The sequence below is a fragment of the Sceloporus undulatus genome, chromosome 3 (genome assembly GCF_019175285.1).
Source record: "Sceloporus undulatus isolate JIND9_A2432 ecotype Alabama chromosome 3, SceUnd_v1.1, whole genome shotgun sequence".
Lineage (NCBI taxonomy): Eukaryota > Metazoa > Chordata > Lepidosauria > Squamata > Phrynosomatidae > Sceloporus > Sceloporus undulatus.
The window spans coordinates 194,190,837-194,208,120 of record NC_056524.1 but is presented as its reverse complement, the minus strand read 5'-3'; the positions used below and the strand labels follow the sequence as shown (position 1 = coordinate 194,208,120).

Genomic DNA, 17,284 nt, shown 5'->3' with positions numbered 1-17,284 from the left:
ATTATTAACCTTTATTTATGAAGCGCTGTAAATTTACACAGCGCTGTACATACAATCTTTTTAATTAGACGGTTCCCTGCCCTCGGGCTTACAATCTAAAAAGACATGACACAAAAGGAGAAGGGAGTGGTGGAGGGAAAGGGTAAGAGGTCCAGCAGTTCCTTTTTTTGGGCGCGAGGTGAGGAAGAGGAGGCGCGGAGGGCAGCAGCAGCAGAGGCCTGCGAGGCCTTCAGCACCAACACCCGGCCTCCTCCAGGCCTCCGCGGCCACGGAAGGGCCAGGTATCGGTGCTGGGGCCCCTTGGCCTCCAGCACCGACACACGCCCCTTCCGCAACGGCAGCGGCCTGGTGGAGGCCGGATGCCGGCGTGGGAGGCCTTAAAGGCCTCCGGCGCGGCAGCCCTCCTCCCTCACCGCCGCTGTGGCAAAGGCCCGGTGGTAGTGCTGTTGGGGGCCAAGAGGCCTCCAGCACCACCATCGCGCCCTTTCACGGCGGCGGCAAGGAAGCCGAGGCTTGGCCGCCGCTGCCTCCTGGCTTCCCCCGCAGCGGCGGCGGCGGAGGCCAAGCTGCTGCGCCGAGAGGGGAAGGGAGGGAGGCAGGGAGGGAAGGGAGGAGGGAAGTGAGGGAGGGGAGGGAGAAGGAACTTTTGTCCCAATGGCGGCGCGCGTGCACGCGCGCCGCCATTGGGACAAATGGAACTTGAGCATACGCGGATTTTGTTATACGCAGGGGGGTCCGGAACGGATCCCCCGCGTATAACAAGGACCCACTGTATTTATATAGTTTGGCCCAACATTTGAGATCAAAGGAACCCTGCAAAATAAAAAGGAAGAGACAGCAGCATACATAAATGGATAATGGTTGCCATATTGAGTCTTATCCCAAGAGCAAATGTTTTTTTTTTAAAAAAAAAGGGGGGGGGACATTACACATACAATCATCTGTGGATTTTGCTTACAAATGTCTTTAAAAAAAGATAAGAGGACAGTCTCTTCTGGAAACTTTGTGTATGCTGCTCATTTTGTTTTGCAAACAAACTGTTTTATAACTTCTGCTGAGGAAGGGATTTTGCAACTGATTCTGTTTTAACCCCATAAAGAGAAGGCTAACTCTTTCCAGAAGGCATGTTGAATCACATTGATGATACTGAGCCAACTCATGCAGTGTTTGACTTTGAACTAAGATTTTACCCAATATTGGCCCAAGCTTGAAGACTCAGCACAACTGCAAATAATTGCATTGCTCATCAACTACTTATTATATAGCTTCTTTCTCTTGCCAGAAATAACCCAAGGCTATGAAAATGTGCATCTGTCTCAGAAGATTTATTACTCTTATCAGGCATTGATCTGATAAATGTACTATTTTAGACAGGTTATAGAACATACTTTGTTGTTTCAGTGTTTTGCTGTCTCCTGGTCCCTCTAATTTGGCACTGCTCTAGATGTTTTAGAAAGAGTGGTATGTTTTAGAGTATTTCAATTAAGGTAAATTGGCATATAAATGAAGCTGATTTATGTCTCTAAATGGTAACAAACATAATATCTTTAGATGAAAGATATCATCTTGCAACTGTAGTACTTTACAATTAGGATATTAATGAAGCATCCCTTCTTATATTTAAATTGCATTTTATATATTCATTATTACTGGACACATTGATGGAAAGAGTGTTAAGGTGTAGGGCCTTTGGTAATGTTCAAGTGCATCCTCACACCGCCCTGATTGGAAGAAGGGCGGTATATAAATAAAGAGGGAAGTGCATCCTCACTGACAGTGTATCTCTCTCTCATATATATATATATATACACACACACACACACACACACACACACACACACACACCATCTCAGGTGGACTTGGCTACTGCTGAATCAGCAAATGAGCCTTTTCACATTTGTTTTCCTGAACTTTCTTTTATTTAACTGCTACATCTGACCCAGACTTTCTAACACCGGACCCACTTTGTCTTTTATTTGTTCCTTTTCTCTTTCTTTCCCCTAGCATTTCTACTTTGCAAGGCTCTGCTTCATGTAGCATACCGAGCAAAATTAAAAAGACACATTAAAAGTGTCTTTAATAACATCCTTGAAAATAATAACTTTAGTGGTTAAAATATGCCATTATAAATGTGGATATAACACAGGATGTATCTCTGTCTACTTCATTACATAAACCAGTTGATTCAGTTTGTCCATCAGGTATGTTTTCTAGCTGTCTGAATTGACTGCAGAACATGGGAATTTCCACTCAATCACTTTTGCTTTATGGGGTTGGTAGACACATCATGAGAAGGAAGGACTCATTGGAAAAGACAATAATGCTGGGAAAAGTGGAGGGAAGTAGGAAGAGAGGAAGGCCACATGGACTCTATCAAGGAGACCATGGGTATGGAGTTGCAGGAATTGAGCAGAGCAGTGAAGGACAGAGGGTCTTGGAGATGTCTCATCCATAGGATTGCCATGAGTTGAGATTGACTTGAGGGCAGTTAACAACAAACATTGGTTAAAACGCTACACTCATCTCATGAAAATCAAAGTGCAGCTGGATGAATGGGCTTTGAGTCAAGACTGCTGACTGAGATTTTGTGATCATGCATTTTAATTTTTATGTACTGAAGGAATGAATCTTATATTTAAATATTTTTTCTTGAATTAATCCTGAATTATTTTTTCTGAATTAATCATAATTAATATGTTAAATAGATATAAATGGAAACGCTGCATTTTGGGCATTGTTACAGCCGCTTTCCAGTTTTGATTTTCTTTTTGCTTTCATGACATTTTTGTATTAATGGAAGGTTCAGCTTCTGGGGTACATCAGTGCTAATAATTCATTTGTACATCAACACTTAGAAGGTACATATACATTTGTCAGCCAGAATCCTCTGACTGTTACAAACATGTAACCTAGAATTATGCAGTTGTGACTGTTATCCATTCACAATCCCTATAAATGTAGGGGCTATAAAACTCCCCTAGTCCTTCATTACCAGACGGCAATAGGCTGTGATCAACGGGAATCTGTTCCCCTGTCAATCACGAATCAGCTGGCTGATGGTTTTCCCGACCCCTGTGAGCACTCTCCAGTGCAAGGGGGTGTTGTGGTAGGGATCATACCTCTGAGAACTCTCACAGGAGGGAATGGAGACAGCAATTGGCTGCTTCCCAAGTAATAGGGGAACAGGCCCCATTGATAGCAGTTGCTTCTGGATAAGTGAGGGTTGGGGTTGGGGCTGAGATTCACTGCATAGCATCATAACTACCATGCTTAGGAATACCTGTCTCCCATTTAGGATTGTTGTCATAATTTATTGCTTGTAGCTGAATGTAATGCTAAAGGATTCTAAATCTTATCTATTTGCTACAATCTGTTTCTAAGCTTTTCTTAATAAGCAAAGCCTCATGTTTCATCTCTGCCCTGCCCAACTAAGGAAGATGTTAGAAACAAGTCCAGTCGCAGAATCATACATTATGGAATGCCATAAAATATCATTTTTTTTTTCCTTTTAATAATGACTTCTTAGATAACACAATTTTATTTGTAGTTCTTTTTTGGGATAATGGGAGATTATAGGGAAACCAAACTCAACCATTTCTTGATGCCTTTGTTTAATGTAGCATTCAAATGTTTGAGTTGTTATTGATTTACATTGATGATGATTGGCTACCTCCCTAGCACTGTTCAGGAAGGATCTAAAAACCTTCCTGTTTAAGCGAGCATTCCCTGATACTAGTTCTAGTTAGTCCCCCCCCCCTTGACGGCCAATGATGAGCTGGCTAGTATGTGATTTTAATGTATATTTTAATGTGTTTTATTGCTTTTGTATATTGTACTGTCATTATGTTGTACACCGCCCTGATTGGAAGAAGGGCGGTATATAAATAAAGCATTTATTTATTATTTTATGATTTTACTTTCTGTGTTTGCAGGAGAAACTACCAGTCCTATTGCTTGGGCGTTCAGCAGACTTACGCCCAGGTGAATTTGTGGTGGCTATTGGAAGTCCATTTTCTTTGCAGAATACAGTGACTACTGGAATTGTTAGTACGACTCAACGGGGAGGCAAAGAACTGGGACTCAGAAATTCTGATATGGACTACATCCAAACAGATGCAATTATTAATGTAAGTCACTTTTCACAAATCTCTCCCTGTATTGATGCATTTGACCATAAAACAGATTATACAATGGACCCTTGTTATATGCTGGGGTTTGGTTCCAGGATCCCCCGTGTATAACAAAATCCATGGATGCTCAAGTCCCATTAAATATAATGACATAGCAAAATAGTGTCCCTTATAAAAAATGGAAAATCAAGGTTTGCTATTTGAAATTTATACTTTTTTTTTAACATTTTCAACCGTGTATGCTTGAATCCATGTATAAAAACTCTGTGTATAAGAAGGGCCGACTGTAATGACATAGAAAAATGGTGTCCCTTATAAAAAAAATGGAAAATCGAGGTTTGATATTTGAAATTTATACTTTCTTGGAACATTTTCAAACTGTGGATGCTTGAATCCGTGTAAAAAAAAATCCATGTATAAGAAGGGCCAACTGTATCAGCAGATTCTGTTGCTACTCTCTTCTGCTTCCATCTAACAAAGTCATTGCAATAGCATTGCTGTATATACTCATCTATAAATCTAAAAATTTATGCCCAAAAATTGACCCCAAAATCCCAGGTCAACTTATTTATGGGTCTTTCAGATTTCCCCGTGTCGTGCATGCGGAGAGGAGTTTATTTCTCTCTGGAGCCAAGCAGAAAAAGTCCTGGGTGATTGATTGATATTGCTGTTTGTTTAAGAGCCCCTCTCACACCCGCATATCTGGCTGAAACAAAAGCTGAAACAACAAAGCAAAAAACCTCAATAAGGGTCTCTCTTGCCATATGCACACATACACACACCAAAGGAGCCTCCAAATTTTACCCTTGGCCTATCCATTTTGACCCCAAAACCTGACCTCAATTTATACATGAGGTTGACTTATAGTTAAGTATATATGGTAGTTCAGTTCTTTCATTCTTGTCCCTTGGAATAAATAACAGTTTTTCACAGTAAAATTTATGTTTACTCTTTAAAAAGCATTATCAGGTATTCAGTCATAAACCACTGCACTGTTTTAAAATTATTAAGTGCAGGCTATGTTCGTCAACAGTCTTTAAATATTCATCATAAATTGCTCAAACTTGTTCTTTTTGTTGTTTTTTAAAAGATGCTAACTCGTGGCATTTCTAGGAGTGAAAGAAATGCTGACCTTCAGTACTTCTTCTACTAGGCTTGAGGGAACAGCTAACTTACCAAATCTACCTGTCCAAGGGCTATGCTAACTTCCTGTAATTTAGGAGTTTACAGAATTAAGAAAACAGACATATTTCCCTAAGCTTCGGGAGCAAGACCAGGAAATAAAGGAATCGATGTCTAGTGAGTTTAGCGTAAAAGAGGTACAAAATTGCCAAAGAAGCTTACTGAAAAAAGTTTAAAGTATAAAAAATGTGGGATTTTAAAAAAGAGATATAAAGGGAGGCATCAAAATTTTATAGTGCAAATACATTGGGCTTTGAATAAGGTGTACAGTACTACCTTGTAGATCATTTCAGTGACAAACAGGGTTTCCTTAAGTATTTTTACACAGGGAGACTTTATTTTGGCTACTGTAGCATTTCGTTTGGTCTTCAGTGTGCTCACGCCAGCTTTTCAATTTAAGTTTCCTTTGAATTCTCTTCTTGCTCTTCCCAACACTTCAGCTGCATGTTTAGGGAACATTGCTTGTCTGAAAGTACACTTTATTAGCTTTATTTCACCCTGGTTTTGAATAGTCAGAGCTGCATAAGAGAACACTGTTGATAAGTGAATATGAATCCCTTTTCTGCAATGTAGCAAAAAAGCTTAGGTAAGTTAATTTTGGTGACCAAAAATCTCAAAATCCCCCAGTATCCATGGCCACTGAAATTATAGGAGTTCTGGTCCCAACTATTACTTTTCCAAGCTCGGGAAGCAACCATATTAGCTAGTGTAAAGAAACTATGTAAATGAATGCAAGAGTAAAAATAATATATATTTTTTAATTTACAGTATGGAAACTCTGGAGGACCTCTAGTAAATCTGGTAAGAGATCTTTTTTTAGTCAGTTTAATTTATGTTTTGGATTTTATAAACCATTTAATCTCCTTCCACTTTTCCATCCTCAGATTGGTAAAGTTTACAGTGGGAAGCTGGCAAATGTCTGAACAAACATCATAAGATTCTTATTCATCTTTTTTTCATGTTAGTGCCAATAATTTATGTGCTGTACCAAAATGTTTACAGTGTGGCTGTTTCAGAATCAATGTATTGCACAATGTATGTGCTTGCTTTTCCTGCAACTGATCAGTCAGTCTTTATCAAACAATTGATTCCTGCGGATAAGACTGTTCAATTTCTTATATTTTCAATAATCAGCTCCCCATACTGTATATCAAAACATCAAATGTGGAAGCAAATGAAGAAACACATGAACAGTAGAGCACACTAGCACTGGCTCTCATTTTGTGTCCAATTCTCTTGCTCTCTTCACATGAAAAGTGACATCTGAATGTCTGAACAGGAGAGCTTCAGCTACACATTGTGCACCCCACTTAGTGTTTTTGATTGCACAGAGAGCTTTCTTATGTAGCAGAAATTCCAGCAGAGCAATGGAACAGAAGACAGTTAGGGTGCATCTAGTGTGCTATCCTCTTTAAATGTTGAGACAGCACACTTCCTAAATGTCTGAATAGGAATATGAACTTACCGTCTTCCTCTGACATTTAATATTTCTTCTCTTGAAGTTGTGTAATTTGTCACAATGGAGAGGAAAATGGAAAGATAACCATTTCCTACTATGCTATAATGTTTTCTAAAATGGAATAGGAAATAATTCACTCATATTTTGTTCTTCAAGTGCACCCTCCCGGTTTCTTTCTGCCGGTAGTTGCTTTTGTCTGGACCAGCTGTTCAAAAGACCCATAATGTTCTAAGTTTTTAAAAAAGAAAAATTACACTATGATTTTTATATTGCTTTTGAGAAACACAATAGAAATCTTTAAAACATTATGTTTGAAAAGTATTCTGTTGAAGAAGAGTTTTTGGATAGCTAGAATGAATCATATAGTTGGAAGAGACCACAAGGGCCATCCAGTCCAGCACCCTACCATGCAGGAAAACAAAGTCAAAGCACTCCTGACAGATGGCCATCCAGCCTCTGTTTGAAAACTTCTAAAGAAGGTTTTTATTCATGAAATATTCTGCAGAACATAATTCTATAGCTAGAGCCTAATTCTGTGTATAGTCAGTTTTCCCATTGAGTATTGACATCTGGTGGGAATTGCTGTCCATTCATCTAGTAAAGCTATTAAATCAGCACGTTATGAAATTGATTGAACATCCTGGTTTTGCTGCCTGAGTTAGGCAATGGTAGGAAATGTACTTGGAACCCTGTAAGTGCAAAACAGAGCTTAGAAAAATCACTTTATGGATTACTGAGCCCAGAATTAGAATTCTGGACTCTATAATCCATAAAGTATTTTCCTAGAGCTCTGGAGACAGCTTGCTTCTAATATCAGTGACAAGTGGTTCAGTTTAGTGAGTTCTCAGATCACAGTATAATGGCCATTCCAAAATGAAATGAACAAGATCTTTTACTTTCCAACATCCAACTCAGCATGTCTGTCCACCAACAGAATAGCTGTTCTGACTAAAATACAGTAGGAATTGCAGTCTTTATTTAGTTAACTCATACTTAATCATTCACATTATTATAGGATGGCGAAGTAATTGGCATTAATACTCTGAAAGTCACTGCTGGGATCTCCTTTGCAATACCATCAGACAAAATTAAAAAATTCCTCACTGAGTCACACGACCGACAATCTAAAGGTACTGTACTATATTACAAGGCAAGAAAATTAAGGTGCAATCCAGGACACCAGGATTGCAGCCCTAGCCAGCATAGTCAGTGGTGATGGATTATGGGAAAACATCTAGAGTTGCCTAGCTTTGCTGCACATAGTTACCTGTGTTTAAGCCCCGTGAACACAGGGGGACCTAGTTCTGATGCACAAGATGATGCTTTAAGAGCATTCTGCATGGGAAAAGGTAGTAGAATGGGATGGTAACTTTCTGATGTGTACTACTAATACCTGCATGTGAATGTTATTTTTAATTTTTTCCTCCATTTAGTCCTTTTCTTCCATTGGGTCCTTGGTATCCAGTGGGCTTTGGTTCCAGGACCCTCAGTGGGTATCAAAACCAGTGGATGTTCAAGTTCCATTAAATACTACAGCATAGTAAAATGGTTACATAAAATGGCAAAGTCAAGGTTTCATTTTTGGAATTTTAAGTATTTTAAAAAATATTTTTAAAGCTATGCAGGCTTGAATCTGTGGATAAAGAATCCATAGATATGGAGGGGCAACTGTATATCTGTAAAGGGACTTCTCAACATATTTTCCCTTGATGCACAAGTTTACTATTTTATTGTTAGTATGGACAAGATTCAAGATATTACCTCTTGCTTGTTTTTTGAAGTGGCTCAGCGTGGAGGTCTATCTGCTTACTGTATTTACACGTGTATAAGTCTAGAAATTTTAGACAAAAAATTGACCCCAAAAATCTGGGGCGACTTATCCTCAGGTCAGTGTAAATGCTGTAAGTTAACTCTTCTCAAAAAAGGAACCATTCCCTTCTCTGAGTAAGGTGGCAAAAGGGGAGAACTTACTCCAACCTGTGAACATCTAACAGAAGCACTGAAACCCTCTACTCTCTTTGCCACGGCACTACTTCTAACCTTTTTGAATGCCTGGGTAGGAAAATGATGTGGTAGCAGTCTTTTGGCACTTCAAAGAAGCACAAAGAAGAATCAGGTTTTGAAGGATTTGAATAAGACATTTGTGTCTGATTGTCAGCTTTTCTGGGTTAAAAGCAGGCAAAGTTGTCACATTAAAGTGAAATCACTGCTTATGTGGTTGCCATTTTCTTTGGTTTGCCTTTTCATCCTTTTTGACATGAGTGTGTTTTCTTAGCCCTGTCTGTGCCTGGTCGCTTCCCCCAAACATCACACAGCCACCATTTACTGCAATTCCTTCCTCATCCATCCATCCTTTAGGGTGAGCACAAACAGTTATACCTGCCAGAAGTTTGTGAATTTGTTGGCATCATTTTCCTGTGGTCATCCTTTACATCTTTTGTTGCATACTTTGTTGTTGTGTGCCTTCAAGCTGTTTCTGACTTATGGTGACCCTAAGGAGAACCTATCATGGAATTTTATTGGCAAATTTCTTCAGAGGGGTTTGCCATTGCCATCCTCTGAGGCTGAGAGAGTGTGACTTGCCCAAGGCCACCCAATGGGTTTCCATGGCTGAGCCAGGATTTGAACCCTGGTCTCCTAATGTCCTATTGTAATTCCCAAGCCATCATGGTGACCCTCCTTGTTATATGCTACATGCTCCTAAACTTTGGCCCCCAAATCAGCCCTTGATTTATATATGTGAAGTATATATGGGTAGGTACGACATCATTATGTATAATATATGCAGTACTTCTGGGCCAATGAAAAAGATTCAAGGTAAACTTTGCTTTTTTAAAAAAAACAGGAAAAGCTGTAACAAAGAAGAAATATATTGGCATACGAATGATGTCTCTCACCCCCAGGTATGTTTTAAAATTACTATATTTCTTCTACCCATACCTATTTAAATCAGCACAACAACAGCAATGTTAGATATACCTCTCATAAAAAATTAGCAGCACCATGTGATTGCTTTGAAGGCAGGGGGAGTGCAATAAAAGAAAGGTATTTAAATATTTCCTTGAATTAAATATCTTCATTCCTGATGTTTTCAGCTGAGGTGGGGAATATTTCTACCTTAAGTATTTAGTATATCTATGATTAAATTTGGATCATTATCTCTCAGTGAATTTGACTGTAGATACTGTGATTTGTCATTCATTTTATGGTCTTAAATTCATTTACATTTATTGGAGTGTGGGGGCAGTTTGACCTATGATTTTTCTTTTTATGACTACTGAGCCATTCCAGTTTTTTAAATATGCTTTAGAGAATAAATGAGAACTGGTTTTCTTCTTCTTTCACCTGAAAGTTCTAAAATTCTTGCTAATAGCTGTTGTAGATGATAATGTCTACACTATCACCAGATTCAATCTGGAATGTCCAAATAGAATCTGATAGGCAGCGATGTATTAAGTACAGCAAAATCTGATCGTAAATTAATGACACAGTCTTAGTCTGTATACATGTCAAATGCTTTCCTAAACTAAAGATCCAGGACTTTCAGTTTTAAGAAGTAATTTTTTTTAAAGAAACCAAAATTAAATTTCAAAATGAACAAATAACTAGAACAAACATTATTATGCATTTCATGCAAAATAACTTTCCACAGTAGCAGCAGAATTAATTTTTCTTTCTTTGGATTTTGGAAATCTGAACAGTTGTGTTTACCTGTTTAAGTTTTTGTTTGTTTGTTTGTTTGTTTGTTTTTGGATTTTTTAAAGCTTCTGTGTTTTAGTTTTGCTTTTCTGGAAACTTGTTCTATTTTATTGCTAAGTATTCTAACATAAACGTTAATCATACTTAATTTCATTGGTTTTGTTTTTATAGTAAAGCAAAAGAACTGAAGGACCGCCATAAAGACTTCCCTGACGTTATTTCTGGAGCCTATATCATTGAAGTAATTCCAGACACACCAGCTGAGGCGTAAGTTCAAAAACTGTTCAAAAACTGCAACTGTAAGCTTGAAGGGGGCCTTTGACCATGCCATTTAATGAGAGGAAAGTTAACTAAACTGTTACTCTCATCAACTGGTGTGTTATTTCAGGAAATCTGTTGGTTTCCATATACCAGAGTTTAGAAGAGGAGCTTTGGTGATGTATCTATCTCAAGCTGAGCAATTAATGGACTGATCTTTTGAGCTGCTCTGCTGATGGCACTGCAAAAAACAATCAGATGATAGAATCCTAGAAGTAAATGAAACCTATCATTGTGCCAGATCTGAGACCATTGACCAATTGTCATTGTTACATTCATTATGTCCACACAACCATGTTATGATTGGGCCACACTAGGGCCCTATTACTGCAAGAGGATGAAGACTGGAGCTGAAGTTTCCATACAATAAAAATAATAAACATTTGTTTGGAGTTTTGCAGTGGTCAAGGAATATCATGTGCATTACCTGGCTATACAGGGAGCTCTTGGTATCTGCTGGGGGTTGGTCCCAAGACCCCTCCTGGATACCAAAATCTCTGGATGCTTAAGCCTCATTATATACAGTGCCATAGTAAAATGGTGACCCTTATATATCAAATGGTAAAATCAAGGTTTGCTTTTTGGATTCAAAAAAGATTTTCAAGCCATTGATGGTTGTATCTGTTGATGCAGAATCTATGGATATGGAGGGCTGACTGTAATATTTACAATAATCCATGTAAGCCAAGTCAGAATTGTTATCCAACATTTAAGGTTTTAGAGTGAGACTGAGAGAAAGAGAGTGTGGCTTGCCTAAGGCCACCTCCTGTATTTATAGCATTGATTTGAGAGACACTTTCTTTAGTCTTGCCTGCATGCCCCCCCTGCCCTGCCTCCCATTCTGGTGTCATCTTGTTCCAATGACATACATCCCAAACCCATCCCTGGTGCCAGCAGTCCAGACAGTGCCCAGTGTGTTCCACACCAGAACCTAAACATCCCAAATGTGAAAATAATGTGTTTTCTTTGCCACAGTATAAAAATGTCCCTCCCCGTTTGTGGACTTGGAATCCACAGTTTTTGTCCTTCACGAATGGTGATACTGTATATAGTCTGTTGATATAAGCATGTTAGAATCATTGCAAACATGATCATGAATTGCAGTAGTAATTTGTTACATTTAATGTCATTTTAGCATATTTGTTTGTACAGTTTGTTGTTTATTTTCTAGTGATAATATATACGCCGGGGGGGGGGGGGGGGTTCTATTCACATTGGTGTTCACCCTGAAGAAAGGCAGGCCTTTCAAGGTCTGCAAAATATCCATTTTGAAAGAAATGCTTGTGTAAGAGATTTCTCTTTGCATGAGAGACTTGTGACTGCTTTGTGGCTATATAAAGTGATTATGTTTAGGCGTTGAATCATGTCTCATCCCGTTAGCTGGATGTTTCCATAACTCAGAGTCAGAGTTTGTCTACAAGATGAGACAAGATGATACAATGGGATAGCTGCTCTATCCTCCCTGTTTACCTCAGTGTTAGCAGTGCTTTTGGAAGAGCATAATTTGCCCTAGATTCTCTGTAGCTAAGGATGTGGGTGAAGAGGGAGAAGAAATAAAGGCAGCATTGACTGGAAATCATGTGAGATGGCATGGTGGAGCTGCAAAAACTAGAAAGGTAGAACTGCACCCAGCCTTTCAGTTCTCTTCCTTTTGGTGACTCTTGACACTGTTAGTTAATGGCACGTATGTGGGGATTTGTTGAAAAAAGTTAAAGGAGAATTGTATGTTCTTCCAGCAGACTCAAGCAGTGCCAGACCTACTTCACAGACTATGTATCCCTGACAATCAGCACCTTATGTCCTTAATGGGAATTATCCAGTCTCCCAGATACTGCTGCATTGGAACTCCCAACAGGGAACCAATGTTAAGGAATACTAGAAATTGTAGGCCAATGCCATCTGGAGAGTATAGAGTTCCCACCCTTGTTACACAAAAGGATCAGCATTGACCACACAATCCTTTCAAATTGCTTTTTATTGAGGAACTTTCACTACTGGATATTTGTCTGTTTGTTGTTTGTTTATCTTTATATGGTAGACAGAGCTTGGGAAAGTTATTTTTTATTATTATATAGCCCACAGAATCTGCTAGCCGGCAGTGCCACTGGCCATGCTAGCTGGGGGATTGGGGGCGGGGGGGATTGTACTCCAAAAGAAATTCTCTACGTTCAGGTAGTAGAAACTGCATTAAACATCCAAAGAGAAGAGTATAGTGCAGATGTGAAGTTGAAGGCTTTTATGGCCGGCATCCATGGTTTTTTGGGCTATGTGGCCATGTTCTAGAAAATTTTCTTCCTGATGTTTCGCCAGCATCTGTGGCTGGCATCTTCAGAGATGCTTTGCCCAAGAGCTGTTGTTTTCTTGCTGAAGAATTTTGGATCACATATCTTGAAAGTTCTGATTACAGAGAGCAGGTTTGATTCTTTTCTTAAGGTAATACTTTCTCTCTCTCTTTATATATTTCAGTGGAGGCCTGAAAGAAAATGATGTGATTATAAGCATCAACGGACAAACAATACTTTCAGCCAGTGATGTCAGTGACATTATAAAAAAGGACAATACACTCAGCATGGTAGTACGTAGAGGCAATGAAGACATTATTCTAACAGTGATACCTGATGAAATTGATGCTTAAGTAGAAACATGAGCTGGATTTCATGTTCTCTGTTAAGAGCAAGCAGTGGACTATGTGTATTATCTCTCTGCTGGTACAGGAAACAGTAGACTTTTGACCAACAATCCACATGTTCAGTGGAACTGTTTTGGTCAATAAAGTAATTTTCATATAGGTTGGAGGCAAAAAAATCTATGCAATGTTCAAGATGATACTTCTGCTTTTACTAATGTATGCTGTATATTATCTCTTGGCTCCATCTGTCAACATCTGATGCCTCTGTGCTGCATTTTATTTTATTCCTACTATGAACTTCCTTAAAGTAGAATGACTGCTAAACCATGCAATGCAATGTTCAGTCTTTCTATAGCTTAATTCTTCCTTAAAATACAATTGTTACAAGAAAGATAGCTAATGTGTGCAAAGAAATGCTGACTTGTGTACATGCACAATCCCAAAGACTTTTCCTTACTGACTTCATGCTCATTTTTTTTAAAAAAAATGCTGTATTTTCCTAGTCGAATTAAAATAATTCTAACGGTGCCTGTGTTTTTTCTGATGAAAATTCATTTCTTGAAGAACTCAACTCATGTATTTAATGCATCCTTTGCTCCAAGGTCTAAACCCTTTTTTAAAATCCAATGTACAATTACTCATCTCTTCACTGTACTGGTAGATGTGTACTCTACTATCAACCCACATTTTTCATGCTGAGGGACAATTTGTGTAAATGCAGTATTACTGTATGCACTTAGGAAATATAATGGGTACGTAGTAAAAAATTTCAGTTTTCTCTGCCACAAAAGGATTTTGCTTTAGATTTTATCAAAGTGAAGTGAATAATCAAGGCAACACTAATTGTGATTTTTACATAATACCATAAGAGCAGCTGAGTTATTTGCTGCATATGCACAGATTGACCTTTGTAGTGAAATGAGAACTACACTTGACTGGTGATTCATTCCAGACCTAGAAGGCCATTCATGTGATGATTTAGTCAATGCATATTAACATAAGCTTCCTAGTCAATGTGCTGAATTGCAGGCACTGCATTTTTGCTCTGACAATCCACAGCTAACAATGACAGTCCTTCACACCCAATGCCCTACAATTGCAATGAAAGACAATGATGTTGAAGAGTGATTCATATACTGTGGCTATGCAAACAGAGGGAAACTTTCTACCCCTCCAGCATAGTGTACAGAAACTGCTGAATGTTGTGTCCCTAGCACATTTATATGCTCTAATAAAATGGTACTTCTCCAAGTCAGTCAACACATGCCAAGTAACTGAAAGTGGGATCCTGTTGCTACAGGCATCTCTCTGTCTCAAAGCACCTATTAGATTGGATTTCGTTTCATTGACAAGTGGTAGGACAAAATCAGAGCCCAGGATTTTGCTGTGTGAGAAGTATGCCTTTTGACACCTAATTATTTCTCCTTTCAAATTGTCAGTCACTGACATGATTCAGAAGGATGAGGAATGTGATAGGAATCTTTCTTAATAATTTGCCATTCCAGGGGCAATATATGGTGAGGTATATGACAATGAAAGATGAAGAGAGATTTAAAATGTCTGATGCCGTGTTCCTCTGCATGATGGTACTTGCCTAGTAACATAATGCATTTCATTTATGTAGAAATGTCAGAGAGGTAGATCAGAGTTCCACTGGGAAGTTTGTTCTGTAAAGTGCATAAGATCTCACACATCTTCAGTTTTCTTCTTGTGTGGGTTGGGAGATTCCAATAGCTCCCAAAGGTAAATTCCCATTCTGAATAATTTGGGGTTTCATCCCCTTGGCCAGGATCCATTTAGTTTATGACATCAACTTTATGTATATGCAATATGCATTTGGTTTTAATCTTTTCATCCCTTAGCCAGGATCTATTTAGTTTATGACACAAACTTTATGTATATGCAATATGAATTTGGTTTTAATCTTTACCTTGTTTCTGAGTAATTTCAGTTTGTCTCCTTTTTAATATATTTCTCTGAGGAATGGCACCTATGTATATATTTTGTAATAAGCGTTCGAATTGAAATTGAGGAACTGAACAAGCCAGAAGTCATGGGAATTGCTTATATACTGCCACCTTGTGGACAGTACATGATTTTTTCACCAGTTATGAATGGTACTGTACCTCTTTTGGCAATATAAGTTCATGGTTGGCAATATAGGTTCAGAGGAGGCTTGTCATTCCACTCAGTAGCAGAGTGGTAGATAAATAATCCTAACTGGATGAGTTGTGTATGATGTGTATTTAGCTGTGGGCCTAAATACTCTAAAGGCTCCAGATCCCTTTTCATTTTGGAGGTTAAGCAGAGTAGATCTTGTTAGTACTTGGATGGAAAACCACCAGGTGCTGTATGCTACATTTCAGACAAATGAACTGGAAGCCACGTCTGAGTATTGTTTGGCCAAGAAAATCCTATGAAATTCATGGGGTTGCCATAAGTCAACAGGCGCACACACACACACACACACACACACACACTTCTTTAATTAATGTGGAAATGAAAGATTTCAGAAGATTATTTTATAGGTCATAGAATAACAAAGAATCCTGTGGAACCTCAAGCTTAAATCCAACGTTAGCCGTATTGAATCAGTGGGAACTTGGTAAGACAGACTTATGTAAATTCCACTGGTCCACTTGATTTAGTTCTAGTTGGGAACTAACAACTGAGTGTCTTAAAATCTAATTTTCAGAATGGAAAATCCCATGCCCAGGCAATATTATGTAGGACCAACCAGGCTAGGTACATTTAAGAGATGATTTTGCCAGCTCCTTCCTCTGAAATGTAGCCTACAGCACCTGGTCTTTGTTGGTGGTGTCCCATTCAAGTACTAACAAAGGTTGACCCTGCTTAGCTTCCAGGATCAGACAGTCTGATGCCTTTAGGGCAGTGGTTCCCAATCTTTAGTTTTCCGGATGTTTTGGATCTCAGCTCCCATAATCCCTGATTTTTGGCCAAATTGGCTGGGGGTTCTGGGATGTGAAGTCCAAAACAAGAGGATCAAAAGTTGGGAACCACTGCTTTGGGGTATATTTCACTAAGGGCCTATACACACAGGCAGGATACCACAGGCCAGCCTGTGATATCATGCCAGCTATTTTGGCCCATTTCTACCCCTGGTCCAGCTTGGCAACAGGCAGATGGTCACATGCACCCGTGCTACCATGCCATGGACTTGCCACTGCCATGCACCTCTTACCTAGCACTGCTGCCATGTTCGCTCAGAAGGCCCCTACCGTGGTCAATAAGGGCAGAAACCAGGCATGTGGGTTCACCTATGTGGCCAGGTACCCCCTTCCAAAAACAAGCTGCAACTGGGGTCTTTAGAAGGAACATGACAGCAGCGCATGGTTGTGTGGTTTGTGGGCTGTCACTAACTTTTCAGGAAACTCAGTCACAAACAGCTGCCCTTTTAAAGCCAGTTTGTTTTGAGCCAGGGTCAGGCCAGAACTGCTGGACTGGTGTCTGGTCTGGCTGATCCTGGTCCAGGACTATTGGCCTGCATTGTCTGTACAGGACAACATTGTGCCAGGGGGAACACAGGCCTTTGAGGCCATGCATTCAGACCCTAAATCTGTACTACATTGTATCCTATTGTGATAACCATTGCACAATCACTGATTTTTCTGTGTGCTTTCAGTCCCAGAGCACTATTGAGAGAGAAATAGTTGGGGAGAAGTGCTTCTGGGAGAAAGATTCACCAGTTTCTTTCACCCATTTTAAATTCTGTTTTCACCCCTTTACTTTGTAAAACAATACAAATAATTCTAATATTAATAATGAAAAAAATTAGCTGTGGTTTGGCCCAAGCTCTTGGGTTTGCTATGGCTACAGGCAGCTAGTTTGTGCCAAAGGCAACTAGAT

General features: G+C 39.2%; 1 protein-coding gene across 2 annotated transcripts in view; it reads left to right on the top strand.

Annotated features, from left to right (window-relative positions):
- Positions 1-13,945, top strand: part of HTRA1 (HtrA serine peptidase 1) — a 70,291-nt gene extending 56,346 nt beyond the window's left edge. For both annotated transcript variants that reach the window (XM_042456866.1, XM_042456865.1), the window contains exons 4-9: positions 3,933-4,127; positions 6,081-6,113; positions 7,787-7,901; positions 9,617-9,674; positions 10,642-10,737; positions 13,255-13,945. In XM_042456866.1, coding sequence (XP_042312800.1) covers positions 3,933-4,127; positions 6,081-6,113; positions 7,787-7,901; positions 9,617-9,674; positions 10,642-10,737; positions 13,255-13,423 — 666 coding nt within the window. In that variant the 3' untranslated portion in view covers positions 13,424-13,945. The remainder of the gene's footprint in view (positions 1-3,932; positions 4,128-6,080; positions 6,114-7,786; positions 7,902-9,616; positions 9,675-10,641; positions 10,738-13,254) is intronic.
- Positions 13,946-17,284: the final 3,339 nt, after the last annotated feature.